Raw genomic sequence first — 27,726 nt, 5'->3', positions numbered from 1 at the left:
TATATATATATATATATATATATTATTATTATTATTTTAGATTTGACTATTGTTAATGTTAATTCATTTTATGGTGTTTTCACATCTTTTCCACATATGCCAATAAGTGAGGAATGTGGTGTGCCTGTCAAATGGTTTTAATAAATAATAATCTGCAATTAGCAGGCAGTTTGTGTGCACACAAGCTTGACCATGCAGAGGAAAAATCATTACAAAGCAACACCACATGAACAATCAGTGTAAACATATTTGATTTTTTTTGTTGTTGTTGTTAGCCACGTTCATTTATTGGACAGCATCTGCACTCTGGTTGACGGAGTGGTGGATAAAGAGGAAGTCAATAAATCTTTGTCCACATTCAGATCTCTCACAAATAAGATGGGACATTGGCCACAGTGAAACTTTGTCCATGATCCATTTTGTTCCCTAGGAAAAATCCAGTTCCCTCCCAATTCCCAGAACTTTCATTGTAAACAATGATGGAAAGCAATAAAGCAGAAAAAAACCCTTAAAATTCCAGTTGTTTTTGTAACTAGTTTTTATTTCAGTTCACATTGAGCCCTGTTGAAACAGCAGTAGAGCAATAACACGTCAATTTAATGTGTTAGTGGATGCTGCCGATGCTGCATTGACAGATGTTTTAGTCATTAATTCATCTCTTGAAACAGTCAATGAGAGAATGATATATCATGACGGGTGAAATACATTTATCAACCTGGGAAGATGACAAATGATACCAAATGTTTTATGATGACAGACGGATTAATGGAAGCACATTCCTGTTCCTTGTAGATAGGTCTATTACCTTATTCACACCCCTTCACTTGTCATTTATTCAATTCACTTAATATCGCGAATTCATAATCGGCGTCCCGAAGCCACTGAAACTTGTTGAGCGTGTGGCGGCTCTACATGCCACGAGAGTCTTTACGCAGCAGTTGGGTTGCTGATCTTGCCTGCGAAGATTATACTCCTCGTCGAGTGCTCAATGATGAAGACCAGGAAGGGTCGGTTGAGCCTCACGTCGATGGGGAGGCTCATTGGCATGATTTCGATGGTGGTGGCGGCGGCTGCTTCTGTGCCTGTTTCATCCACACTCAGCACAGCCTGGTGAGAGACCTGCAGGGAGGGGAAAGGGAATCGTCAACGCTTTGTTGCGATTTAAAAACTGGTGGTCATATCCAGAGGACAATCTACCTTTGAGACTTTAAGCTTGATTTCTTCGGATATGGCAGAGAAATCAGCCATGTCACTGTAGGCCTCCGTTATTCCCATTTCCTTTAGAGTCTCATCCATCGAGGTTTCAACGGAGATGGAGAATTTTGGCATGTAGAGGTTCAGGTTGCTGTAGAACAAAAGATCTTGAATTATGCAACACTTACCTATTGATACATCATCCACTGTGCCGTGATGTTCCTCGACACCGTGGTTCATGTTTCTAAGAAAAACAAGCGGAACTGATCTTCCTCTTACTTCTTGTAGAGACTGTCGTGCCAGTGCCTCAAGTAGTCCTTGTTGATGAAGCCCTCAACCACCTCCATCTTGTTTTCATCAGGCAGAACAATCAACATGGATGTGTTGCCCTTGTAGGGCAGTGAGACGATGGTGGTGTGGTTGTCATGGTCCTGATAGTAATCAAAACGTCCCATCTTCTTCATCGTGTCCACCTCAACTTTGGTGTTTTCATTCACATGGAAGTCCGCCTTCTCTGTTAGGTTTTTGTCAAAGGGCCTCTCCCACCGTCCTGTATGGCGCAACGAAGGAAAATGAGAACAATACAAACATTTTCCAATGATTGTGAGCTTGTGTATTTGGTTGCTTTAGGTTGCTGTCAGGTATAACTGTTTGTGTATGGTTGGTACCTGTATGTGCACCTTGCCTTTTGCCCAATGACTGCTGGAGATACTCACCAGCCCCCCTGTGACCCTTCAATGGTTAACAGGTGTAGATAATGGATGGATGGATTTTCTCTAGTGTCGTAACTGGCATGGTCCGACTCTTAAAATATGTCAATCGAATGAGGATTGTTCTGTATGCTTACCTCTGAAGTAGACATAGTTGATCAGCACCAAAGCCATTGAAGGGTCCAAGTCCTTCACAATATCCTTGATCTTGTCTTGGGTTTTTGAGGCCACATGTCTGTTGATCTCAGCCACAGCTTCAGAGGGGTTGGAGAAGTCAACTTTGAAGACCTCGCCACCGTAGTTATTCTGAATGTCCGTCAGGTACGCCTGCAGAGGATTGAGGTCATTGCGCACTGCAACAGAGTTGCCAAGGTGCAGCTTCTGCTCCTGCTGGCTTTGGCCAAGCATTTGGAAAAGGTGGGTGTAGGCCTCATTGACCCGTGCCTGGTCTAAGTCGGCGTAGCCCAGGCTGGAGAACAGCTGGGCATGGGTCTTGCCGCGGGCCCCTGTGGACAGCATGGACAGAGCGGCGGAGAGGCCCAGGGGTGACATGAAGATGTTTTTTCCAGGAGCGGTTCTACCATTTATGTTTCTGTAGAGGGCAAAGGCGAAGTCGGCGTTGGGAGAGGAAATAACATGGCATTTCATGCCCTCATGGTGGAGGTGGTGGTCGGCTCGGGCCACAGCCAGCAGCAGGGCTGCCAGAGTGCAACTAGCAAAGATACCATGCATCTCAGAACCTAGCAAGGAGAAAACAAGTCAGCTATGTTAAACACAGAAGGGAAAAGCAGTTGTTTCTGAGAAGCAACATTAATACAATCAGCAGGGTAATTGACTCTACCTTCTTACAGCTAAAACAAGCATCCAAAGCCATTTCTTTTATTGAAATTTGCTTTTAAGATTAAGCTGGTTGTACTGCTGATCTCAATAAAGTGACTTGCTTACCTTTACTGTCCTCTCTGCAGCAGAAGGCTTGTGAGAGATTTCCAGTTTTTATAGAGGAGCTCAGAGAAACAGCTGACAGTTTGGTCAAAAATTAACCAGGAATCAGCCTCCCTTGGTCTCTGTCCTTTGATATCTGACCGATCCATCTCCACTGATGCAAGAGACCCCACTCAGCACATAAAAGATAAGAGACTGCTCTCACAATATGTCTATGCTGACATATTGTGAGAGACATATAGGGGCCTCAATATTTTTTTTCTTCATTTTAAGGTTTTAACAACTTGTCGTCATCTTACTAAAACAAAGGCCTAAGTCATATTTTGCCAAAAGTGGTCTTCTTACCTATTAGCCATTATTCTTTAGGAAGGTGACATTATGTTTTAAACTGGAAGAATAAGCAACATCCAACTGCGATTGTGTTTGTAAGAACAGAGTCCAAATGTCATTTTTTGTCAATTTTCTTTGACACAATAGGGTGAAAGTGAACATTTCTGACTCTGACTGACTTTACTCTGGTAAAGTTGGCTGCAGCAAGTTGAACCTTGACCACACCCTTTATTTGCAGAAACTTCTATATATATATAAGATATATATATATATATATATATCTTAATACGACTTTAGGACCACTGCCCTGTTGGACCATCAATAGTGAAGCTGAAAACTGTGTTGGCAGTTCTTCATCTTTATCATTCCTCTCACTTCAAAATAGTCCCACAGCATGATGTTGCCACCACCGGGCCTGACATTTGGTTATTTTCATGGGTTGGCAATGCTTATGCCGACTTCTTCAAACATGCATTGTCTTTGTCTCATTGTGCCATAAAAACTTTATTCCACATAAATATTTGGCTTGGCTGCGTGGATAACTACAATTTTCATTTGTGTTTCTTGATTGAACTAAATTGTCTTAATGTCCATGTGAATATTTCAAAGTTTAAAAAAAAAAAGGTTTTCTGGATGGGGACCAGTATGCAGTACTACAACACTTTTCTTGTCTCGCAAAAATTATCCTAAATATACTGGTTTAACAACATTTAGTTTCAGACAGCAAAAATGCTAGCTTTCTGGAAAAGGAAAACGTCCTTATTGATGAGCGGAGAGCAAAAATAAGCACTAAATTTTAATTAATGTCGCACTGAAGTACTGAATATTTAAATGAAGCACATTATAACTTGTCATACCACATGACTAAATAATTTTTAGGGTTGATCATTTTACCCAAAAGAAATCGTTTTTTATTGTTGTTGTTGTATTTTTTTTACTAATTTAAAACAACAAAAACACAAAATGTTACGGAACGTGTCCATCAGAAATTCTTGTATGGATGACGCCCAATATAAAAATTTTTTTAACATATCCTATGAGGCAGTGCGACACGCAGACATATTATTTACCGTACATAGCATTACAGTTAACGCTACATAATGCTCCACTTGATATAGCAGGAAGAAGAGCTCATAAATATGCATAAAAGCAATCAGAAACCTGCTTAGGGTGTAGGCAGCTAATTGAACGTTTTTGTTTATTATCTTGTTCTTGTGTCCACTCATTATCAATGCCACCCTGGGCAAGTGCCCTGACTTATTTTAACAAGAATTAATGGAAGTGGGCAGCAATTAGTTTCAGTATATAAAAAAGTGTGTGGCAGAATAATTTTAGTTTGGTGTCGTTTATTCCAGAAACCAAAGAAAAGCAACTCAGTACTGGGTCCCAAAAGGGACAAAAGGGTGAGGGAGTTCAGGCAGACATCAGTCAGCTGATGATTAGGGTCCTGGGAGGACTGGCCTCATGCTAACACTGAGGCCCAGTTTAATCCCATTTATCAGGAGCCGCAAGGCAGCAAAAACAAACTCATATCATGGCAATTAACATAAAAAAGAAAAGATCAACCTTCATCTGCCTGCTACAGCCAAACACTGCTAGGAATCTGGGATCACTAGACCATAAAGTAGAACTGTGTTGATGGGATTGGGAAAGAAGTTGACGAGCTGATGATGTTGATGGTGTACTGCTTGAAATAATTCAGATTTAACATCAGCATCACAACATCATTGTTGAAGAAGAAAAAAACTGGAAGCCAAGGAAAAGATTTCTGACATTATTTCAGCTTACTGTGTATTTAAGAAACGTATTTAAGATGTACAAAATAAGTTAGACAAAAAAGTGTATTAAATGTATTGTAATATAAGTTGTAATTCAGAAAATTTAACAAGTTACATGTTAAACTTTTTTACTTAGCTTTTTTTTTTTTTTTTTTTGCTTTAGTTGTGTTTAATTGTGACAGCGCAGAAAGCCCATTGTAGCTAGAAAAAGGAGGAGGAGTACGTTTCTGGCAAACAAATCTGAATTTTTTTTAGAAAGAACAAGGACATTGCTGAGTTTGAAAAGTTTCAAAAGTAGAACATTTGCTCGAAAAAACTCAAAACATTTCCAAGTTTTTTTCACAAAAGTTTCTGCAATTAATATCAAAATTTGATGGAGTTTTTTGGAGAAAATTTACTCCTTTTTTTCATTTTCGAACTACGATGACCCAAATAATATATTGTTTTCAACATAGAGTGTTAATTTAATGGATCATTTAAATTAACAATATAAGTCGACTTAAACTTATATTGTTAATTTAAATTATCATAAGGTCATAAAAAATTAGATTTTAATTGAAAAAGAGGCAGGTTTAAGAGTTTTTTCTTCTTCCAGCTCTCTTTTCATTAGTGAAAGTGAAAAGGAAGTTTGTGAATTAGTTAAATCGAGTGAATAAACTGATTGATTGATTGATTGATTGATTGATTGATTGATTGATTGATTGATTGATTGATTGATTGATTGATTGATTGATTGATTGATTGATTGATTGATTGATTGATTGATTGATTATTGGGGGTATTTTATTTTTTTCACATAGCAATACAAAAATTCAAAAATTTTGTTTGGATTTAAGGATTGAACCTTACACTCATGTATTAGTGTTTTAATGTGCTTAAATGAACAATTTACAAATGCCACTTGAGAAAAAATACTAAATAAGTTTTGAACTTGAAATTTCTCCATTTGGATCAGGAACAGATTCCCCACGGCTCTCAATCCAGGGTTTTACCATGAACTGCTGAAAGCCTCGCAGATTAATAGGCTGACATTTGTGTTAGTTATGAATGGATCTGCCGTCCTTTTCATCAAACCGTCCTCTATTCATCATCTCTTCATGAAGGTAAATATCAATGCGGTGTTGCCACACTGAGGCAGGAAGCCGCCACAAAATGTTACACTACTTCAGCAGCCCTTCTTTTTTTTTTTTTTTTTTTGCTGTTTTGTGTCGGCGAATGAGCCTGGATACTCTGGCAAAGCAATTTCTCAATAATTGCCTAAGAAGATAAAGAGATGCTAAGGGAGGAAATGGGTTTCGGAGTGATGGAGGAAAGACAACAGAGAAAATGCTTTTGTAATGGAAGAAAAAATGTTTTATGTTTTTTGCCAGATAGCAGCGATTCAGTCACAGGGATAAATTGCAGTCATTTGAATGTCTTTTCATCATTTTTGCAAAAATGGGAGAATAAACCGTGAATCATCTCATAATGTTTGAAAATCAATATGCACTCACTTCTCTGAACTCTCTGGAAATGTAACTTTCTCCTCTTATGAAGTGCAACACTGCTGCGGGGGGAGGGGGGGTGGGGGGAGAAAAAGTTAAACCCAAAGCTTTCTTGTTTTGTAGGTAAATATGGCACAATGAACAGAAGAGACAGAAGGTAGAGCACACTTTCTTCCAGGGGAGAACCGATCACTGATTACCGTTCTTTATCGGCCGATGCCGATTTTTTTTTTGTCTGAAATGTTGCAAAAATACAGCAAGACAGTTGCTTTAGTTGGAAACAGTGTGGTGACTATTGTTGATTGCGAACATGCAGACATGACCTGGTCTGTCAGTCAAAGCTCCCTCATGGCAGAGCAGAAGAGGACAGTGGTCGATTTTTAGACCTTTGCTGAGGTAGATAATATCGGCTTCACCTGTAAGTATCGGCCGATCACCGATCTCCCAAAATTAAGGAAATATGTGCTGATAATTTGGTGCACCCCTACTTTCTTCATATCTAGACGTTTTCTGTGGTATCGGTAATCCAGTCAATGAGCAACATGAGTATGGTCAGGTTATTGTAGACGACGAAGACGAACGGTCTGTTGAAAGCGATCCTCTGGGGGACGGAGAAGTCCAGTGGGATGTCCGTCCATTTCCCCCTCTCTCCAGATCTGGACTCTTCCACCGATTGTTTTTCAAGCGATATCTCACTCTGAACTCTTCTGAGTCTCATAGAGTTCCAGCTTCCTCCTCTCCCGTGCGCTGGAGGAGTTGGCGGTGTTCAAGGAACACCAGCGTCTCTTAGGATGCTCTCCAATCTGTAGGATTTTCTCAGCTGAAACTTTGGGAAACGGATTTCTGCCCTCCTGTGAAAACAACAATCAGCGCGTTAATGGACCCGCCGGCAGAGGTCTTGCGAGAGCTACTGATGGCTTTAACAGGCCCGTGTAGAGGGAAGAGTAATTAGCGCTCATTTAGAACGTTCTCGGCTTCATTCATCAGGGGGCAAAAAGGCAAACTGGCTGCTGAAGACTGAAGAGAACAGAGAAATTTTGGGCACCTGCTTAAACGGTTGGGATGAATGGACTCATGTTTATTGTTACAGCAGGTAAAATAGCTTTACCAGCAGCAATGGAAATATTACGCTCACCAAAAGCTTTATATATGAAACTAAAGCTAGTGTTTCTTGTCTTCTATGAGTAAATAAAGGGGATTGGAACACCAAGTTCTGTCTTTAAAGCAGAAATCTGTGCTTTAAAGACAGAACTTTGGAGCACCAATTCTCCCGTTCTGAATTGTTGCGTGTATATCGGGATCAAGGCTGTGGAGTCCAAAGTGTTCTGCCAGGTCAGGGCTATGTACAGTACTGTTGATGTCATTTTATTTATTAATTTTCCATATGGCCATTTGGAAGTGACATCTTTATGCTTTATGAATGCCCCCCCAAGTGACCCAGATAATTATTAGCTGAATAAATCAGAAAGTAGGTCGTCCCATCAGTTTCACTTGCAGTTACAAGATTCCAACATAGCCTAGATCTTAATGTAATCGAGAATCGGTGGCAACACATGAGAAGTGATCTTCATAGACACTTTAGATCAGATTTGACTAATGGATAGTGTCTGAAGATAATTTGCAAAGAATAATGGGAAAGCCTGACTAAACTACCCCTTTAAAAAAAAAAAAAAACACCAAGACTTCAGTATTCATTATATATGTTGTTTCAGGTGATTTGTTGATTTATTTTTAATATTTAAAATGTCTTCCAATTACAGTGTTCAATGTTTGCTAGAAATTAGCAAACATTTCTAGCAAGTACATCTCTGAGAGGGTGTACTTGCATTATTGTGTCATTATTATTTCATCACTTGAAAAGAGTTTCAAAATAACTAGATTACCATTTATTGCAATAAGTTTCAAATAAATACCCCAAAAGATCTGCAGTGTTACATAAAAACCAAAAGTGGCCCCTGAAGGCCAGCCACACCATGGTGGCCAAGCAGTTGGTGTCGTACAGCATCATCACCTTGGACGTCCAGGAACATCATGGCAGCCTCCACAAAGACTGTGGAGTTGAGGTGGAGGCTCTGCGGCACCGTGTGGTGTTGTTCAAAAAGCTGCCGACCTGATTTATGGTTAATTAATGAGAAGAGCATGTTATGAATGAAATATGACAGTAAAATGGCAAAGACAGAAGTTGCACACCTATAAAAAAAACTCCTGCTGCATAAATTTATGAGCACCAACTGTTATAGAAGGATATAAAAACAAGAGCTAATGAGAAAGCAGATGCTCTGTTGGTCTTTGTTCTTTGACACAGATGCAATAAAGATGTATTATGGTACTGACTAAACATTATGTAATCTGTATCCAAATCATGATTGAAGTGAAACTCGTATGTATATTTATTACAAACAGAGTGATCAACTTTTTTTTTCTTCTGATTATTCTGGTTTACAGCTAATAAAAAACAACTCAAAACATTCTCAGGAAATTTGAAAAAAAAAAAAAAAAACACTTTTAAGACAGAAATGTGGGCCCATGTTCCATACAGTACCAGAGGGATAGGCAGGTATTGAGAAATTTTCCACCAGATTTTAGGTTAATGCTTGTTTGTCAAACGAATGTGGCCACTGTAACACATGTCCTGAATGAATCTATTTGTGGTGTTTGTCAAATTGTAATTCTGTAAAACTCTTCAAACTCCTGACTAAGTTTTGCTTCTCTGTCTTTTTAAGGATGCTCATTGGATTTTTTTTATCCCACACTTTATCCTTCCACTAAACTTTCCATAAATATGGATACAAGTAGGCCTGTCACAATAATCAACAAATAAATTAATTCACATGATAGATTAAAACAAACGCAATCATTTCCATTGGCATAATTTGTCGTTTATTTCTTTTTTCTCTCGCTCTTTCTACCAAAAACTGGATGGTAAAAGTCTTCAGTCTGGTGCTTTGGTGTCAACTAGCCCTTTTGTTGAAGGTCGATTTTGTTTACAGAGTCTTCAAATTTGATTTCATTTATTGTTTTGTTTATTTATTTTGGATATGTAAAATGTCTTCCAGTTCCAGTGTTAAATATTCATTAGAATTTAAGGCCTACTGATCTTTTACATTGTGCTCTTGCATTATTATTTTTGCTATTACCATTATATTAGTTAAAATTCTCTCAAAACAACAATATTATTGTTTATCGCAATAACTTCTGCAATAACCTCTGGAATAATTTATTGTCAGGCAAAATGATCTAAATCGAGGTCTCTGCAACAAGCCAGTTTCTCTGGCAGTGACCTCTTAGTGAATGTCATTGAGTGTCATTGACACAGACATGCATGTCAAGTCAGCACTCTTTCCTATATCTCACAGACCATCACACAACATAACATTTCTATGTTGAAAATGTTACTATCTGTATGCTATAATCATTTAAAATATATCACTTTGTGGGTATAAATTTATGTCATCTATGTATTCTGATTTACTGAAGTGCTGTCGCCCCGGAGATGATTATAGGTGTATTTATTAAGTTTTTTTTTTTGTCATCTTGAGAGACCAGAAACAATCATTTAAAAAACTGGGTTCTAGAAACACACTTCATGTTTCGGTGTGTACATGGAGCCGCCTCTTTTTTAAAACCATGACGTCAAAGTTCAATCTCTCTTTTTATCCCTTGTGCGCGCGCCTCACTCTCACTAGTAAACATGGCGGGTAGTCGGGTAGCGCAATGGTTAGAGCAGGAGTCCCGTGTTCAGACCTGGTAGCGGCAGTTCCCCGTTCTACTCCCGGTCCCTTTGCCGCTTCTCTCTCTCTGACCCATTCCTGTGGGATTGTTGTCAAATGAAGGCCACCAGTGCCAAAAAAAACGAACAAGTCGCCGTTTTTTGTGTCGTTCTCTGGCAGTGTTACGCCACCGACTGGCCCGGCATACTTACTATTACATCATTAAGGCCTTAGATAAAAAAATAAATAAAAATTCGCCAAAAAACATTTCTGAGAATTTCCAAAAGTCAAATATCATCAACTTTCGAAACTCAGAAATGTCCCTGTTTTTTCTAGAAAATTTCAGATATTGATGTCAGAATTTTTCAGTTTATTCCTCCCCATAATTTTGTATAGTGTTGAATTCACATGATTTCTTAATTTCCAATTTCCTACAAAAAATATTTTGCGCTCCTCTCCATGTGTGCAGGACCTGCAATGAACAGTTTGACCCGAACCATCATCCCTACAGGACAAGTGGCTATCTTTAAAACACATAAAACCGTTGACCCTAAGCTTGTCTGAGTGTTGCAGATCTTACATCAGTGTCTTAAAGCTGATGTTCATGGCAGGTTGTCTGGGATGCTGCAGCCGAGATAAAAAAAAACCCTTCAAAGTTTAGTGAGGGTTTTCCATCAACATGAAGGTCGCTCCATGATCACAACTGACCCCTAGAGGGAGAGTCATCCTCAGTTCCTCTCCTCCTCCTTGGTCTATCATTTACATCAGAATTGTTTGCCGCAGCCTCAGATTGTCCCTTCTGAACACCATCTTCACCGTCTCCCTCCCCAAAAGCAAGGTTGTGTTGCAGATCTGTGAGTGCCGTTATGGTGGCCTCCATGCTATCATTGGCTGTGAGAACCAGGCCCTCCATGTTTTGTCCCAGACTCTCAGGCCCAGAGAAGCGGCACAGCAGAGTCAGAGCTGACACCAAACCCAACAGTGAAAACAGGGTGTTCTGCTGCTCCATAGCACTTCTAGTGGCCAGGTCTTGGTACGGCCCAAAGGCTAAGGCTGTGTTCAGCGCTGATGTGTTCAGCTGATTCTTCAGTTTGGCCTTCATATCCCGTCGTACCGGCATCCTGAGGAGCTTCCCAGTGTTTGGCAGAGCTCATCTGTGTTCTGAGATGTTTAGCAATCCCAGCACTGTGATACAGGCACGTGACAGACATCTTGGCTTCTCCTCTTGCCATCCCGGCCTGATTAGGCAGAAGACAGGCCGCACTCCTGCTTTGGAGAAGTGGTGAGGGCTCGGTGCGGGGGCGGCTGTTGTGCTGAAAGCATATTGATCTCCGGAGCTCAGCGTTTGACCTTTGGGTTGAGCTCCGAGCAAACAGTGGGAGCCTGTTTTTAGTTTCTTAGAATTTCACCAACAAATAATGTGCATCAGGTGGACTCTAAGGACAGAGCATAGCCATTCCTCTCTCACATTCTGGTCAACATGGATTTTGAACTCTTATGCAACCGGTGCATACCTTTCTTTTTGTGAAGTTTCCCTGCACACATACAGTGACATTCAAACAGAAACTGTAAACGGGTTTGAATGCCGCTTCTCTGGTTTAAGAAAAAAAAAAATCTTTCCAGACTTGAATTTGGAGACAAGTTTGTTGTCACTCCTGGTGCAGATGTGTGAAAAGCCGCGAGGGATACCGGTCCGTAGTCTAAGAGGAATAGTTATTTCTAGCTGTGTTTCTATTACAAATGTGCGCAAAACTTTGTCAGTATTATTTTGTTAAAACAATACAATCTCACAATTACGGTGTTTCCATTTAACAAGAAATGCAATTAAAATTCCACATGAATAAGCTTAAGTCATTAAAAAACATGCTGAGCCATCATTCTCAATCTACTTCCTGCTGTCTTCATCTTTTCCACCAGTAGTAACGTCTGGTTGTTGATCATGTGACTCGTGTCATGCTAAAGTACTGTTTCCGTAACTGTTTTTGCGAAATACGCAAATTTTGATATGATGAAAAAAACAAACTCCGCCTCAGTTAATCTCACATCATACCTGAAAGCATAAAGTGAAACTTAAAAATATCTTAATTAAATTTAGTGGGATTTTTTTCAGTTGTAATCTTGCAGTAGGAAGAAAAAGCTTGTGTTTTTGTTTGTTTGTGAGCTAAAAAGGTAAAACTTGATAAATAGTGGCAAATATGCTGATTTGTTCAGAGCAGGTGGACCCGTTTTCATCCGGCCTCTGTGCCTTTGAAGTTACCTAACCTGTTTCCATCACAACATAAGAGACGAAGCGCTATGACAGAGGATCTCAGAGGAAAAACAGAGTTTAAATTGCCTTGTTAAAAAATGTCATTATCTCCTGTTAGCAACTCAAATAAAAACTGGTATGCATGAAGAGTCCTAGATGTATTATATTATTTCAACATGGTGACAAATCTAGGCGAGTAGCTCATCTATTTAAGATGCTGCCTCAGCAACGGAGAAAAGCAGAGCTGAGTTGGATCTCTTGATGTTCTCCACAAACAGATATATATGGATATTTCTAATAAACTTCTAACTTCAGATGGAAACATGCCAATTTCAGATGCCTATGAACCGTTTAGGCATTCATTGTTCATCAAACAAAGAACCGTTCTCCTCCTCATTTATTATTAGAGGTACAAATAACTGTCCCAATACTGCATTACAAATAAATTACTGCACAGCTTTTTACAACATGAGTGCCGATACATTTCCGCCTACACGCCCCATGTTATAAATTAGGATCTCTATAGGAAGATAATGTGGTTGATTAAAGGTTTAAATGACTATTTAGTTATGCAGACAAAAACAACGTTTCTTTTACTAATTGCCTCGTGAAATATTATCAATATAATCTCAGGATTGGAACTAAACAGCAGGTCATGTTGGATTCTCAGCAGACAACCAAAAGCTCCAGCGTTAATGCGCAGCTCCTGTAATGCTGCGATGCCACCATGTGGTGAGTTATGTCAACTACATCTGAGAGAATTCATTTTTTCCAGGAAAATTCCCCCTCCGCCCCCAACATAAACGATGTTCTGGTCATTTAAGCAGCAGCAATCACTTTGAGAATACAGATTATTGGAAATGATTACCACAACTAAGACTGTGTTAAACCTGCTGGCAAAAGCTGCAAATCTAATCCTCCAATGTGACCTTGAAGGAAATTGAATGAACCGGAAGAAAAGCCAGGCCAGCCATAGAGTCTCTGTTTGCCCCATTAGAGGAAACTGGTCTAATTAAGCATGTTTTTGATGAGAGGATGTACAGCCAAGTTGACTCAGAGGTACGTCTGAGGCAGGATGAGGTAGCAGTAGAGCGAGATCCAGAGGAGCAGCAGGACCTCCAGCTCTAATGGGGTTGAGTTACAGCAGGCTGCTATAGACTGAAGACTGAGTCCGCCGTTGTTCCTGGAATGCAGATAAACACAGGAGAGCTCCATTAGGGCTTTTTATGTTTCATTTCATGTATTGCATTCAGAGAAAGAACACAAAACAGGACCGAATGCCTGGTTTGGATGAGTGAGCAGTTGAGAGGACAATTTTCCCCTTTGCTGTCTCATCCCCACATTTTGACCCAGTGCGTCCCTTTCTACTTCCATTTCCATTCAACAAACGATTCCATTACCATGTGCCTGAGCCACTGTGTATCACTGTAGTTCTCTTTTTTTTTATTTATGGAGCTAAATGGTCAAAAGGAAATCCTGTAGTCACATCTATGATTTAATTTTGTGCCATATTCTTCTCTTAAAGCTTTTTCTCAGGGTCATTGCGTGGCATAGTGGGTAGAGCGGGCACTCCGTATGCTCCGTATGCGGAGGCCATAGTCGTCCCCAAGGTTGCCCTGGGTTCAATTCCCAACCTAAGTACCTTTGCTGCATGTCTTCCCCACTTCTCTATGCCTCCTTCCTGTCTACATACTGTGAGAAAAATGGAAAAAGCCATTAGTGCTAGCCAAAAATGTATTTTGTATATAAAAAAAGACTTCTTATTCCAGCCTAGCCTCGCCCCTTCTTCTATGCTTTGCTTCATACAGGAGGTCTAAACTCTTGGCTATTGAGAAACGATTGCTCGCTGGAGGTGTGGACTGTGCTGAAGTTTCAAATGGCTGGGTCTGATTTTACCCCAGCCAGCTGGATGAGAAATTTACCAGAAATTGCTTGTTCCTGTAACCAACCGTGTGGAGAGTAAGTAGGGCTAAGGCAACAAAGTGTTATACATTCCTCTTGGTCTGACTTTAACTGCTCAATATTTGGAAGTGTGGCCAACATGTACTGAATGGCTTTGTTCACTTCTTTTGTTACCATTGTTAGACTGCAAAACGTCTTCCTGGCAGATAGAAATTGATGCAATATTCTACGGCGGACAACAACTTGTTGTACCAGATAAAAACAAAGCAAGCAAAGCTAAAACGATACAAGTGGGATAAGGGACCAGTGCCTGATTGAACATTAAGCATTTTTAAGCAACTTGTTTGTTGTACGTTGTTATGAGAATTCCAAGTTATTCCTAAATCATTCTTGTCAAAGCTGTCACTGTTACATTGCTGTTCTTGGGGCAGATTCCTTGGCGTTTTCTGTGATCTGGTCTACACTGCTGTTATACCTCCTGCAGACACAACCCTTTGGAAACACCATGACTCCAACTTTCTCCTCAGCATGTTTTGTTGTCTCTGTCCTCTTTGCTTAAGAGCTCTGTGAAATTTAACACCAGTTACCTTGTCGCTTTGAGGTGTTTTATATTCAGACTACAATAATTTCTCATGTAATCACAAAGATTTACCCCTGCAGAGGGTCGGAATTCAGACTTTTGATCAGTCATAAGGGAGATTAGGATTTATCAAGAGGTTAAGTGTGTGTGCAATGATGAATCAGTACCATAATGACTGAGAAGACGCCCTGCAGGCCACAGTCCGACTGTTATCGCCCTCATGGATGTCATCAGGAAGGCTTTCGGTGGTAGTTCTCTGATCTGCTTTCAGATCCTTGAGCCTGCTGATCATAGGTTCCTGTTTCCTCCAGTCTTCTGTTTGAACAAACCCGTAATCAGATGATTTCATTAGATGACCAGCTTCCTTCATTTTCACTTCAGCTCCACAGCCCGTGTTGCTAATTGTAGCCCCATTTGCATTCAGGATGTTAAAACCAGCATCTTCTGAGGACATTTTTTCCGCTGTTTTATCATTGAAACTTTGTAATTTCACACGTTTCTGACTTCCTGTGTCTTTCTTCTTGACACGAGTTTCCTCTGTCTCACTCCGTTCCTTTAGATCCTGCCCTTCCTTTAATCTTCCCAAATCTTCCCCCACTGTTCTCTCTCTTGCAAATCCCAAATTTCCAGAGAGCTCTGCTCCTCCTTTCTCAGCATATTTCCAACTTGCAACTTCAAAAATATTTGCTTTTACTCCACCATCTTGAACTTTGTCAAACTCATCTTTCTCTTTACCATCACTCTTCATCCTTTTGTTGCTTTCTTTCTCAGTGTAAGTGTCTCTGTTTGTTCCTCTCTGGGCCTCTGGCTCCAAGTCAAACACAGCCCTGTTGTTTGTCGTCTCTCTAAGGCTACTTTTGATCTTGTCCAAATCCAACTTCCTGTTTGCCCTGAGATCTCCTTCTTGTTTATGTCTGCCTCCGTTAAACATCCCTAGCACTTCCAGATGTTTCGACTCTTCCTCCATCTCCTCAGCTGTTTCCTCTTCTACTTTTGGTACTTGTCTTTTCGATGGATTACTTGGTCGGAAAACATCTTTAGTCAGATCCAGGATGTAGCTGTAGGCTTCCTCTTCGTCTGAATCCAATGCCGACAAGCTGTAGATTCCTTCTTCGGAGCTCTGGGAAACAAGGCTTCTCTTACCGTAGCCTCGATCCAAACTCTTATCCATCCACGATCGGATATCCTGGTTGGCTATGCCTGCTTCCAGTGGACTTGGTGGCTCTAACGCTCTTTGAGTAAAGGGAAAGGAAGTTTCAGGGCTTCCACTCATGTTGGAGTTGTGGGCTCTGGAAGTCTCTGAAGATTTCCTGGACCATTGTCTCCACAGTCGTTGCTCATCGCTTTTCTCAAAGGTTCTGAGCAGAGCTTGGGCTTCTGGGTCATCGGCCAGCGTTTGTCCAAGGCCGACTGGTTCCAGAGACGCAAAGTTGGGAATCTCGGGAAACTCAAACTGTGCCATGTGATCCTGTAAGATGAAGCAAAGTCACATTTTAGCGTGTTTGGAAATGCTTATGATTCTGTGATGTAAAAGCACATTTTGAGTCATGTGATGATGACTCAAAATGTACAATGATGGATTTTTATTTTTATTATTGTTCTGTGGCTTGGATAAGATGACTGAATAGAGGATTTCACAATGAATTCAACTTCTGAAGGAACAGAGAATAAGTTGGAAAATTTTGGGGAGATTCCAGGCATAGCTTCCTCAAACTAAAAGGAAAAAAAAGATTTTTTTTAATGGTTTTTAAGAATATCCTACAATTCCCTAGAAATGAATAATGTTCTATAATGACTAAATACAATTTTTCTTAGAATATACCCGATCCAAAAATTACCTTGCCCTTTCTATTACTACAAATTTGGATAAAGGTGATAGGTGGTAGTCTTATGGTGTTATATTAGGCTGTTCCTTATGTAATGTATGTGTGTGGAGAATCAGCTTTTCTAATAAAAGAAAAGGTAGATGTTCAAGGCAAGTGTATTTCTCTAAGTGTCAAACTGCGCCGACCTCATCTGTGACTGAATGATCCCCCAGGAACATCGACACGTATGTTATGATGGACTGCTCGTCCGGCGAGGCGCACGCCACGTCTGTAAGGAAAAAAATAAACTATTCTTCATGTTGCTGTAGTAACCATTGTGACTTCTTATGATGTCTTCATTCTGTTTTTTACCCTCAGGCTCCAGCAGAGGGGGTACATCCAAACACTGATGGGCCAGCATGAAGGCCTGGTGGAGATTTTCCTTTGGTTCCTTGGACAAGCTCTCCCTCAGGTCGACCAGGTCCGGGTTTATGGACTTAATCAAAGCCAGGAAAGCCATTCCACTCCTCCAGCTGGCCCCGAAGTCATCCACATCCACACCGTACCTGCAAATTCATGACTATCTTCAAACGTTTGTGGAAAATTGTAATTTTCTTCCACTCATCGAGCTTGGACACAGGCTTACTTTGACGTGCATCTTTGGACCCAGTGCAGGAGAGTCTTAATGGCTTTGCTGTGGTATTTTGGCTCCTTTTCAGCCTTTTTCCCTTTCCTAGGCAGAGTGTTGCAGGAGTAGCTGTCATTGTCACTGGTTTGAGGTGAGAGGTCACTGGTGGAAGGGTAGGCGCTCAGCGATAAGGAGGACAGGCTGGAGGACAAATGTCTCTGCAGGCCTCCTGTCGCTTCCTTCACCTGTTTAGTTTCCCATAAAAGGCCAAGAGACAAACTATAGTATACATGAAAATATTAGATGGATAATGAAGGTACTCAGTTGCTCACCTGGAAGTGGAGGATAATGTTCCAGACGAGGTTGAGAACAACAGAAGGGAAGCCATCAGCAATGCCGGAGGCGTCGATGCCAAGAAGCTTCACCTGGGGGACAACACTGCTGTCAGTGAGTGGATTACAATGAACCTGGTTGTATTGAACTGATGAGAGAATCCTCACATGTCTGTCATCCAGGAAAGCTAGGGCCTTGGAGATGTTGTTCAGTCTGAAAATGCGATGAGACGAAGACCTGTACCTGTAAAGCTAACATGGAAGTGACAGTGTGAAGAGGCAAATACAAAAGTAACCAAACCTCTTGAATTCTTACACAATTTATCTCATTAGAGCTGTAAACTTTGTTGTATATTATTAAGATTTTACAAACCCGGCCCCCCTTACTTTGATATCCCTGAAAGAAATCCTGTGCAACCGTTTAGGAAATAGTCTGCAGCTGTTCTGTGAAGGCCTCGGAGGTTTATTAGAGAGCAAACAGCATCATGAAGACCAAGGATCACAGCAGATGGGATATTGTTTTATGTTACAATACAACATCCCAAGCTTAAAACATCTCACCAGAGGTCTGATCAGTCCATATTCTGAAAATAAGACAATCAATTGAACATTTTCTTATTTTCAATGTATTGTTAGAAGACATTCTCATCTAATTAAACTGACAGGACAGGAAAGGATGGCATATATCATAGAGGCAGCCAAGAGGCCCTTGGTAACTGTGGAGGAGCTGCTGAGACACACAGCTCAAGTGGAAGAAATTATTATATGGAGGAAGAGAGGCAAGAAGAAAGCTGTTTCTGGTAGCCTGCCCATTGTCTTTTAACTTGATTCTCATCTCCCTTCAAAGCTCCGTCTGAGATTTCTCCCATTGAGCTCAATTTAAATGTAGAATTTCAAGTGGACCAATCGGCAAACAGAAGTTATAAACGATGACTTTGATTTTCTGTGCTGGTTTAGAATTGTATTCTGCCTGTAGTTGTAGTTTGGCAATGGCAGCAGAGGAAGTGAACAGAGATGTTCAGTCTGGGTTTGCCCTACTATTGAGAAATGTAAGTTGGAGCAAGAGAAATGTTTAAGACATTTTATTGCTGGCAAAGATGTCGTTCACTTTTATCAATTTCACAGTGTAGTTTCCTTCACGGTTGAGTTCACATAGTACATGTGGTCAAACGTTAGTGATTGTTGAAAAACAAATCCAATCGTTTAAAAATTTCAACAGAGTCCAGGTCTCCAGTAAGCAGTCGTTTCTGAATAGCTAAAGGTCCAGACTCTCTGGACGGAGCGAAACGTAGAAGAAGGTGCTGATTCTTACCAGGAGAAGTTGCTGGTGGAAAGCCATAGCTATTGGAGTTTGCCACAAATGACAGGATGCTCTGTTTAGTTGAAAGAGTACTGAACACACCATCTGTACCCTAAAGCAAAACCTAAAACATACTGGTGGCCGTATCATAATGTGGCCATGCTAATCTTCAGTAGGGACAGTGAAGCTGGCCAGAAGTAGATGGGTGGAGCTAATTACAATAAATTTGTTTAATGGACATGTCAATTTTGAATAAACTCGCGTTTTTCAGCTGTATCACAATTTGTGTATTTCTCAAAACTACAATGGAAGCACTTTTTTTGCGTTACACGAGTCATGTGATCAACAACCGGATGTTACTACTGGCGGAAAAGACAAAGAAGACAACAGGAAGGGGTGGGAAGACAATGGCGCAGCATGTTTTAAAATGACTTATTGCATGAGTAAATGTATTCCTGTGTAACTTTAATTGTTTTTCTTATTTAATGGAAACAAAGCAATTGGGAAATTGTGTTTTTTCAACACTAGTGGAATATCGACAAAGTTTTGCGTACACTTGTAAGGGAGACACAGCTTGTGACAGACTTGACACTAAAAGAAAAGATTGAATTAATCTAAAACATACAACTGGAGCTAAAGTGGAAAGTGGCAAGATGTGAACTCAGTCTGAGTGAAGCAAAAATATTGGACTTTATACACCCCCAATTTGTGTTGCTCTATTCCAACAAAATACTGTTGTTTTTTTTTTTATGGTTTCGAGATGTAAAAATTAGGGAGTTCTTACTAGTTTGCAGCCAGACAGCTCCTCCAGGAGCGCCATGAGCATTCTGCCATCCTGAATGTCTGTGAACAGGTCGGAGACTGCAAGGGGAGGATTTCGCTGGAAATAAACAGAAACAAAAGCTTTTGTGGATAATCGTTTTTATTGCAAACAAGTGCTTTGAAGTGAAAGTCTTGTGGTTCCTGCCTTACTTTTTGCAAGAACACATTCATCCATCTGGTGAAAGTTCTCTTCTGCGTAGCTTTCCTCCTGTCTGGAGAGGGGAAGCGAGACGTAACAAAACATTTCCAAAGAACAACTTTGAGAAGACGACACCTCTAACCAATGAAAACATGGCAGGTGATAGAGCAACCAGGTGGTACAAAGCCTATAAGATGGATGAAATCTACTGAAAAATAGCAACAAGTAACCCTTTTGATTAAAGGGTATTTAGCTAACCTTAAGGATCACTAAAACACATCATACCTTGAGGCTGCCCATTGTGATCATTGATCGCCGTTGCTGCTTTGCTCTGTGAATCCAGTAAGTCCTGCATTCTCAGTCACTCTTTTTGCTCAAGATCCATTGTGGAGATAGAAGAGGTGCCAAGAGCTGAACATATCCGCAGTCTTCTCTGAGACTTCCTCATAAAAAGAAGGACTGAGGTGAGGCAAAGTGAGACAGCATATCTTGCTCCAGCACGCCCAAACCTTCCACCAAGCAAAACTCCCCCCTGGGACAACACAGACTCCCTGCTATTGGCGGGCAGCGGTCCACAGTGTCGTATTTGTAGCGGCATTTGCCAGATTTCACTGGATCTTTGCGTGGGACAAAAAATACAATCAGCTGGTTTTACTGTGCTTCATCACATACCAGGAATTAAGACTTACACAACAATTTGATCTCTGATTTATTACCTTTTAATTACCACATTCTGTTTGAGCATGTTCAAAACAATCTGCAGAATTAGCGGGCGTAGACATTTTTTAAGCGCCTTAAAAACAAGGTGCATTCGCCAGCAAACAGATTTCTTGGGTATTTAATTATGCAAAGAAGAATCGATGCATGTTGCTAACAGCAACAGTTCTGGAAGATGCCTATACCTATTTATCTACTGGAGATTTTAGTAGGAAACTGGATAATAACAATAATCGAATAATTTATCACACAATCATTTAATTCTCAGGTTGTGAAACCACCAGCCTAATGTGATTTTTACAAATCAAAGATTCACTTAGAGATTATTCTCTGAAGGATCTCATTAAAAATAGCTGCTATTGCTGTATCAAAACTTCTTCATGACAAAATGATTTTTACCAAGACATCTCAGTTTAGGTGTGATTTAGAAGAGTGGCTCCTAAAATTGGTTACTTAGCAAAGGGATACCCCAAGGCTGTGCTTTTGGCTCTTTTCATGTTTCATGTAAAGACGCGACTGAAGAGTTCCTTCATTCAACTACGTCTAAATCAAAACTTGCAGACGACGCCTCAGTGGTGCCACTGACTAACAGAGGAGACGAGTCAGCATTCACAAAAGACCTGTGGAGGCTGACACACTGATTTCTCAACTAACACAGAAATTTATTTTAACTTGAAATGTTCACATCATCATAAGAATAATAGTACAAGGCTGGTTATGTCTTCATTTTGTCCGTGCTGGATTGAAGTGTTTGCAGTATTTAACAACTTGAGGTTTTGTGTGAGATGTGGTCGTTTTGAAAGTCAAAACCCCAAGAGTTCTGGGAACAAGTCATTTAGGGGATTTGTTAATAATGTGGAGCAAAGATTGGTTTGAATGGTTCACCAGTCTCAGTTAAATATAATTATAGAGAATTATTCACATTTTTTTCGTGATTGATGCTCAGTTTCTATTAGCTGTGTGTAAATCTACCTTATCTTCCCAGTTGGCATGAGAAAAACACATAAGTCACAATATGAATCACAAAGAAACCCATGTTTGGTGTTTGACTGGGCTGACTCAGGCTCAAACTAATTCTGTTTGCTCCTTAAAGTCCTTTAACAAACAAACATCTGTGGTCCAAACAGAATAATTGGATTTATGCTATGATTAAGTACATGTGCAACAGGTCGCAATGGATTTTATTTATTGTTAGGAGAGAAAAGGGGATTTATATTTTGAAAAAAAAAAAAAAAAAACTGTTTTAAAACACATCAAACCAAACATTTGTGTTTTATGTGAACGTGGCAAAATCTAAAATTTCAATGTATATGCAGTCATATTTATGACAAAGCCTTTGGGTAATTATAGATCAAAGAAAAAATAATAATGTGGTTATGGAGGAGTACATTTCCACCAATAAAACTCTAATTTCTAACTTATGTATTCATATATAAAAATTTGGACATTATCTTAGGTTGAAAAACTCATAAATTTGGGGAAAAAAGGTGAAATTTTCATCTTTAAAATACATAACTATGATTTTAAAATTGACATTGTAAAATCAGAAATTTGTCATCTCAATATTCAATAACTTTGAATACTATTGAAAAGTTCATGAATTTCAGTAATTCAATTCACTAAATGAATCACATTATATAGGTGAAACACAACTGCTTTTGTTTTTTAGTTTTTATTTCTCTTAATTTTACAGCTGACAAAAACATTTTTATAGCATTTCTTTAATCCAGAAATCCAAGCTTAGTAAATATAATACTTGCTTAAAGATTGTTATATTCGAAAAGTATGATTAATCTCACAACCCTCATCAGTAATTATATTCTGATTTATTGAATATGACTGCACATCACAAGCATATCAAGAAATCCTCTAAATACTCTCTCAAATCTTATCCCCACCAATATTACTTTGGGACCAAAACAAATCTCAATGCAGGTTTGTTTTGTGGTGCAACTTCCACAGTTAAAGGAAGTTGCACCACAAAACGATGCCGACACAAACCTTACTTTGTTTAAACTGTGGAGCAGTTTCCACCTCTACGTTGAAGCAAATACACCTTTTGAAAAAAATGCTGGATATGAATTAAAGGCAGAGTAATGATGGGGTATTAAACTATTACTGTGACAGCGGACAGTGTCTGACAGGAAAAGCTTCCCCTGGCCCAAACAATATCAAGCTGCCTGGTTTTTACTCTACCTGCCTCAAGAAAGGTGGCTGCCACTAAGCCGGACCGCCTCCTCCGTGGGAAGCAGGAAGTCTGTCCAAGGAACATCGCACGTGGGACTCCCAAGCCTGCGGAAGCCACGCCTTTTCATCCTTTGAGATGCTTTCTGCAACCTTGCTGTTCCCACGGGTGATGGAGGTCACCAGGGGCCGATCGACAAGGCGGCAAAGACACACAGATATGACGTCATAACCTTAAGAAAAAAAGCACATTTCCAATATAGAAGAGTGTGCAGCACACAGAATAATCCTCCATCCACTTTTTGAGAGCAACATAGAATGGAAACAGAATTAAAGTTGTTTTTTATTCAAACAAAACATGAGGACACAATTTAGACAAAACCCAACAGTTTAACATTTTTGCGAGTGTGATCACGTGTCCAAACCGAATCAAGTGATTGGCTAAAAATCCACTCAGGAAGTTCTGAATTTAAAAGTAAAACGGATCCAGTCAATAAGTTTCTCCATCTCCTGATTCAATCAACCATTTATGGTTAAGAGTCAATTTGCTCTTCGGGAATAGAGACCAGGCTAACCCCTGCCACTGTACTGTCATATGGTTGTTCATTTCCTCCCCATGATGAAGCTCGGGGTCTCAGCGTCGTCCTCTTTTTCCTCTTCTTCCCCACTCTTCTCCTTCCGCTCTTCCTCTCCACTACTGTCAGAGTCCTTGTCTTCATCTTTTTTCTCCTTCCCCTCCGTCTTAGCCTTTTTTGCCAACAGTTTCTTCAGCTTCAGCTTTTCTCGCTTCTTCCTTCGCTTTGCCGTTCGCTCCTCGGCCTCCAGTTGGTTCTGCTCCAGTTTCTTAAGGTAGTTCACGTCTTTGCCCTGCTTCTCTGCCATTTTGTCCAGAAAGTCCTGCCGCTGGTATTCTCTCCGGCGCAGGTGGCGGTAGACGTGAAACTCCCCGCTGCCTGCGCCCGCGCTGGAGCCCATCACGTCCCGGACGAACTCCGGCGGCGCTCGCGGGGCCCACTCCTTCGGCCGCTCCGGGATAGGAGCGACTTTGTCGGGGTTCCGCATGAGCCGCTCCAACTTCAGACGCTGTTCCTCCGCCGGGGTCTTGGGGAGTATCAGCGGCTGAGCTTCTTTCCCCCCAGATTTCCCCGGTTTGTTATTTTTATGCGTCTGCGCCGCCATCTTTAGTTGCTATTGAGTTCTTCCGTTCTGCCCATTTCACCCCGGAAGCTCTTAAAAGCTCCATGAATGACTTTTTAAAAATATGTTTAATTTCTTTTTTTAGCAAATAAATTACAAAGCACACGAATGCAAATATGGCTGTTGTTTGACTTTATTTTTTGAAAGTTAATTTAAAATTATTTCTTACGCAAACCACGTTGTTGACGATTTTACGTTCTGACTGGCGTTCGCTTTGGCCAATAGCAGCTCAGATTAAACTTTAGCGGCCGACAAGCCGTCCAATCCAAATCCAGATCCCGCCCATCAAGCTTGAAGTCGATGTTGTCCTGTGAGTTTCACTCATACAGGACCCAACTTGTACGTGTGCGACCTGTTTGTTTATCAATACCGATAAAACATCGCAAAAAAACACTATGAACAGTTTAATTAGATCCACAGCTAGGTGTATGCGGTCCGGCGCGGCCGCGTGCTTACTCAGGCCAGCTGACGGACTTGTGCGAGCGGCCTCGGCCCGGTTCTTGTGCGCGGCGGCGGACCTCCAGAAGGACCTTGGTGAGATGGTGAAGAAGGACAAGGTGGTGGTGTTTATGAAGGGGACCCCGGCACAGCCCATGTGTGGCTTCAGCAACGCCGTGGTCCAGATCCTCCGGATGCATGGGGTGGACCAATACGCTTCCTACAACGTTCTGGAAGACCAGGAGCTCAGAGAAGGTCAGTAAGCTGGGACAAGTTGAGTCCGAGCAACAAGTTGGCATCTTTAATAGGTGTTTAGCTAAAGGCACAGCTTCTTAATCATTCAGCCAGTCTGTAATGTCTCTCTGTTACGTTTGCGTCCATTTTAACCAGACTGTCATTTCCCTGAGATCAGCTCTGCCTCTCAGCTCTTTGTATTTCCAAACGTTTGGGTTTTTATCAGCGTCCTGCAGCAGCACCAAAGGGTGTGGCTCCAAGCAAACCATCCGCCAAAGATGAGATCAGAGACTTTACTGCTTTTAAAATCTAATTACCAGGGTTGAGAAGACAGGCATCAATCCAAGATTGTGTACTTCACAGCTGGGTTTGTGTTCTCAGGTGTTCAATCTTTTTATTTATTTTATTTTATTGTATTTTATTTTATTTTATTTTATTTTATTTTATTATCTTGCTTCTTCTTCTCAGAGCGGCATTTCAACTAATGTCATTATATGACTGTGGATAGTGAACAAAAATATGACCGGAGAGCAAAAAGTCCACTTAGTTGTACAAACTGGAAAATCTGGATTATTATTTTTTCCCCCCCATAAGTCAGAGTGGTGTCATCACACCCTTCATTTTTTAAAGAATTGATTGAATAAATTCATAATATTGCAAGGATACAGTTGTACGACAACATCCAAATAACAGAAAAATAAAGTTTTAATATTACCAGAATAAAGTTGTATTATTAGGAGAATGAAGTAGTAACTTTATGAGAACTGCAGCACAAAATGAAAAATAAAAATAAAATGAGGAACCTTGAGCATCTTGTGAAGTTGTACTTCGACATCTAGCTTACAAATGAGGAAATACTTTATCTTTTAACAAATTAGCATCAAATTCCTGTCAGTAGGAGGACACTGAAACGATTATACAAGCGTCCCGAATTTAGTTTAAGAATCACATGAACTGATCGTATCGATAACTCTAGAACCTTTTTCTTCCTCATTAAAACAATTTTTTTATCATAATTTTAAGAATATTTTTTCTGGTTAAAATTGTAGCCTAGCCCTGATACGCCGTTATACAACTCACAGAAGGGATGATTGAAATAAAAGTCACTTTTTGAAGACATTTTCTGTCATTTGTATTTTATTTTTTAGAAAAGAACCCGTTTAAAATTGGTTCTGGTATAACAAAAAAAAAAAAAATAGTAATAGATTTTATTTTTAAACTTGATCCTAACCAAAGCTCTCCATCGTGACTCAGAAGCATCCTACCTCCTTCCTCCATTGTTCCCTTGGTGACTGATCTCCTTGTTTCTGTCTGGACTTTGATCCGTAACAACAGGAGTCAAAGTGTTCTCCAACTGGCCCACCATCCCTCAGGTCTACTTCAACGGCGAGTTCGTGGGAGGCTGCGACATCCTGCTCCAGATGCACCAGAACGGCGACCTGGTGGACGAGCTGAAGAAGCTCGGCATCCGCTCGGCTCTGCTGGACGCCGAGAAGGAATCCAAGTAGGAAAGGAAAAGAAAAAAAGGAGAGAGAGCGTAACAAACATCAAAGGAATGAGAAGACAGCAAACACATTCATCAGGTTCACACTTCCTCCCGATCCCCGGCTACACTTCCAATGATTGGAGATGAATCAGCTATCCAGGTAGATTGAATACATTATGCAGCCTGTTTACTGCTAATAATAACGACGGCGTGTTAGGGCGATTGTAGATAAAAACTGAGAAAGAAAGCTAATTCTGAGACTGATCTCGGACATTTTCTAGGAAAAAAACTCAGAAAATTGCAGATTTTCTAGATTAACCTTTGATTTTCTGAAAAACCTCAGAAATTCCAAGATCAATCTCACAAGTTGTCTTAAAAGAACCCCCATCAAATTTCTGAATTTGAAGTCAAAAATCAGAAATTTGCAAAAAAAAATTCTGAAAAATTTCTGAGATTAATCTCAAAATGTACTTCTTTTTTTCTCTCTATCATGTCCTTAATATGGCATCGTAAACAAACACTTTAAAGTTTTTTTTAATTTTTTTATGCATTACAATCAGAGCCTTTTGCACCAATCCAAAAATAATACAAATCATATCGGCTTTAAAGTTCCTATTTGTTTTTGTGTTTTTTTTTACCTAATTTTGCCAAATCAAAATGGTTAATTCCTTTGGGTAACGTTTAAAGGAACAGAGTTCTGTATCAACTTCGCCACGGTTTCCTTCCATGTTACCTTCAGAAATCTGGACTACCTCTTCTCCACATTTGGTTCTCCCTAAATTCAGACTGATTTCACTTCAAAATGATGTCGACACACTTGAAACCTTCCAGATGCACTGCCTGAAGCTCCACTACATAAAGAGGGAACTGGGATTAATATGCATTATAATAAAAAAAAAAATCCAACCTGTTTGCTCTTTTTGCTGTGATTTATATACAAAGTCTACCAACTGTGTTTTTCTGCTGAAATCCGCTGAGACGCACCAAACACACTTTGCCTCCTTTTCTTCTTCTTCTCTGACTTATTTCCTGCCCTGCTGGACAAACTGTGGCAGTTTGAATTTGTTACATCAGTCTTTTTTTTTTTTTTTTTTTCCCTTTTTGTCGCCGAAGGAAGAGTGTGTTTATATTTTGTTTTGGAGCATCCTCCAACAGTTGTATTATGAAATGAACATGTAGTACACTGTAAGATATTGTACATTTAAAGCCTATTGTTAAATGTATTTTAGGAACATGTTAACCCTGCAACAATTAAATATTTTCAGATGCAGATGACGAGTCGGCTCTTTGTTTCTGGCGTGTCTGACGGTCACTTTTAATGTTGGACAAAGATAAGTTGAAAAGGCTGTTTTTACATTATTATTGATTTATGGGTGAGTAAACTATCCAAACTAGTCTACTAACTATCCCCCGTATTATTCATTTATGAATAAACTGAGATTAGCTCAGATCTCAAGAGTATTACTGAGCTAAGTTTTGAAATTAAGAGTATTGTTTGTCATCAATAGTCCAGTGAGATAAATCTGCCCAAATTCATTCTAAGGGCCCCAAAATCAACAGCTGCCT

General features: G+C 40.1%; 4 protein-coding genes, 1 non-coding gene and 1 pseudogene across 5 annotated transcripts; 1 reads left to right on the top strand and 5 right to left on the bottom strand.

The window, feature by feature from the left end:
- Window positions 1-520: 520 nt before the first annotated feature.
- Window positions 521-2,953, bottom strand: LOC106921719 (alpha-1-antitrypsin homolog). Its single transcript, XM_014993572.2, has 5 exons — window positions 2,850-2,953; window positions 2,042-2,644; window positions 1,474-1,744; window positions 1,198-1,345; window positions 521-1,119 (listed from the first exon to the last, which is right to left on the bottom strand). The coding sequence occupies exons 2-5, from the start codon at window positions 2,634-2,636 to the stop codon at window positions 928-930; spliced, it is 1,206 nt and encodes a 401-aa protein (XP_014849058.2). The 5' UTR covers window positions 2,637-2,644; window positions 2,850-2,953; the 3' UTR covers window positions 521-927.
- A 3,788-nt stretch (window positions 2,954-6,741) lies between these two features.
- On the bottom strand, window positions 6,742-11,380 carry LOC148153014 (uncharacterized; annotated as a pseudogene).
- A 1,395-nt stretch (window positions 11,381-12,775) lies between these two features.
- Window positions 12,776-22,999, bottom strand: clmnb (calmin b). Its single transcript, XM_014993573.2, has 10 exons — window positions 20,190-22,999; window positions 19,916-19,977; window positions 19,728-19,823; window positions 17,812-17,895; window positions 17,644-17,736; window positions 17,330-17,556; window positions 17,056-17,249; window positions 16,890-16,972; window positions 15,046-16,346; window positions 12,776-13,579 (listed from the first exon to the last, which is right to left on the bottom strand). Exons 1-10 carry the CDS (start codon window positions 20,257-20,259, stop codon window positions 13,450-13,452), a joined length of 2,340 nt encoding a protein of 779 aa, XP_014849059.2. The 5' UTR covers window positions 20,260-22,999; the 3' UTR covers window positions 12,776-13,449.
- LOC148153013 (small Cajal body-specific RNA 13) lies at window positions 22,738-23,016 on the bottom strand. The gene has a single exon (XR_015761882.1).
- Window positions 23,017-23,135: 119 nt separating this feature from the next.
- Window positions 23,136-24,031, bottom strand: prkrip1 (PRKR interacting protein 1). The gene has a single exon (XM_014993580.2). It carries the CDS (start codon window positions 23,982-23,984, stop codon window positions 23,409-23,411), a length of 576 nt encoding a protein of 191 aa, XP_014849066.1. The 5' UTR covers window positions 23,985-24,031; the 3' UTR covers window positions 23,136-23,408.
- Window positions 24,032-24,271: 240 nt separating this feature from the next.
- On the top strand, window positions 24,272-27,430 carry glrx5 (glutaredoxin 5 homolog (S. cerevisiae)). Its single transcript, XM_014993581.2, has 2 exons — window positions 24,272-24,695; window positions 26,010-27,430. The coding sequence occupies exons 1-2, from the start codon at window positions 24,398-24,400 to the stop codon at window positions 26,180-26,182; spliced, it is 471 nt and encodes a 156-aa protein (XP_014849067.1). The 5' UTR covers window positions 24,272-24,397; the 3' UTR covers window positions 26,183-27,430.
- The last annotated feature ends 296 nt before the right edge of the window (window positions 27,431-27,726 follow it).

This window comes from Poecilia mexicana, unplaced genomic scaffold (genome assembly GCF_051168715.1).
Source record: "Poecilia mexicana isolate PSO_F unplaced genomic scaffold, ASM5116871v1 scaffold_21, whole genome shotgun sequence".
NCBI classification, from domain to species: Eukaryota; Metazoa; Chordata; class Actinopteri; order Cyprinodontiformes; family Poeciliidae; genus Poecilia; species Poecilia mexicana.
The sequence above is the reverse complement of the archived record's forward strand: the minus strand, read 5'-3'. Positions and strand labels throughout refer to the sequence as shown.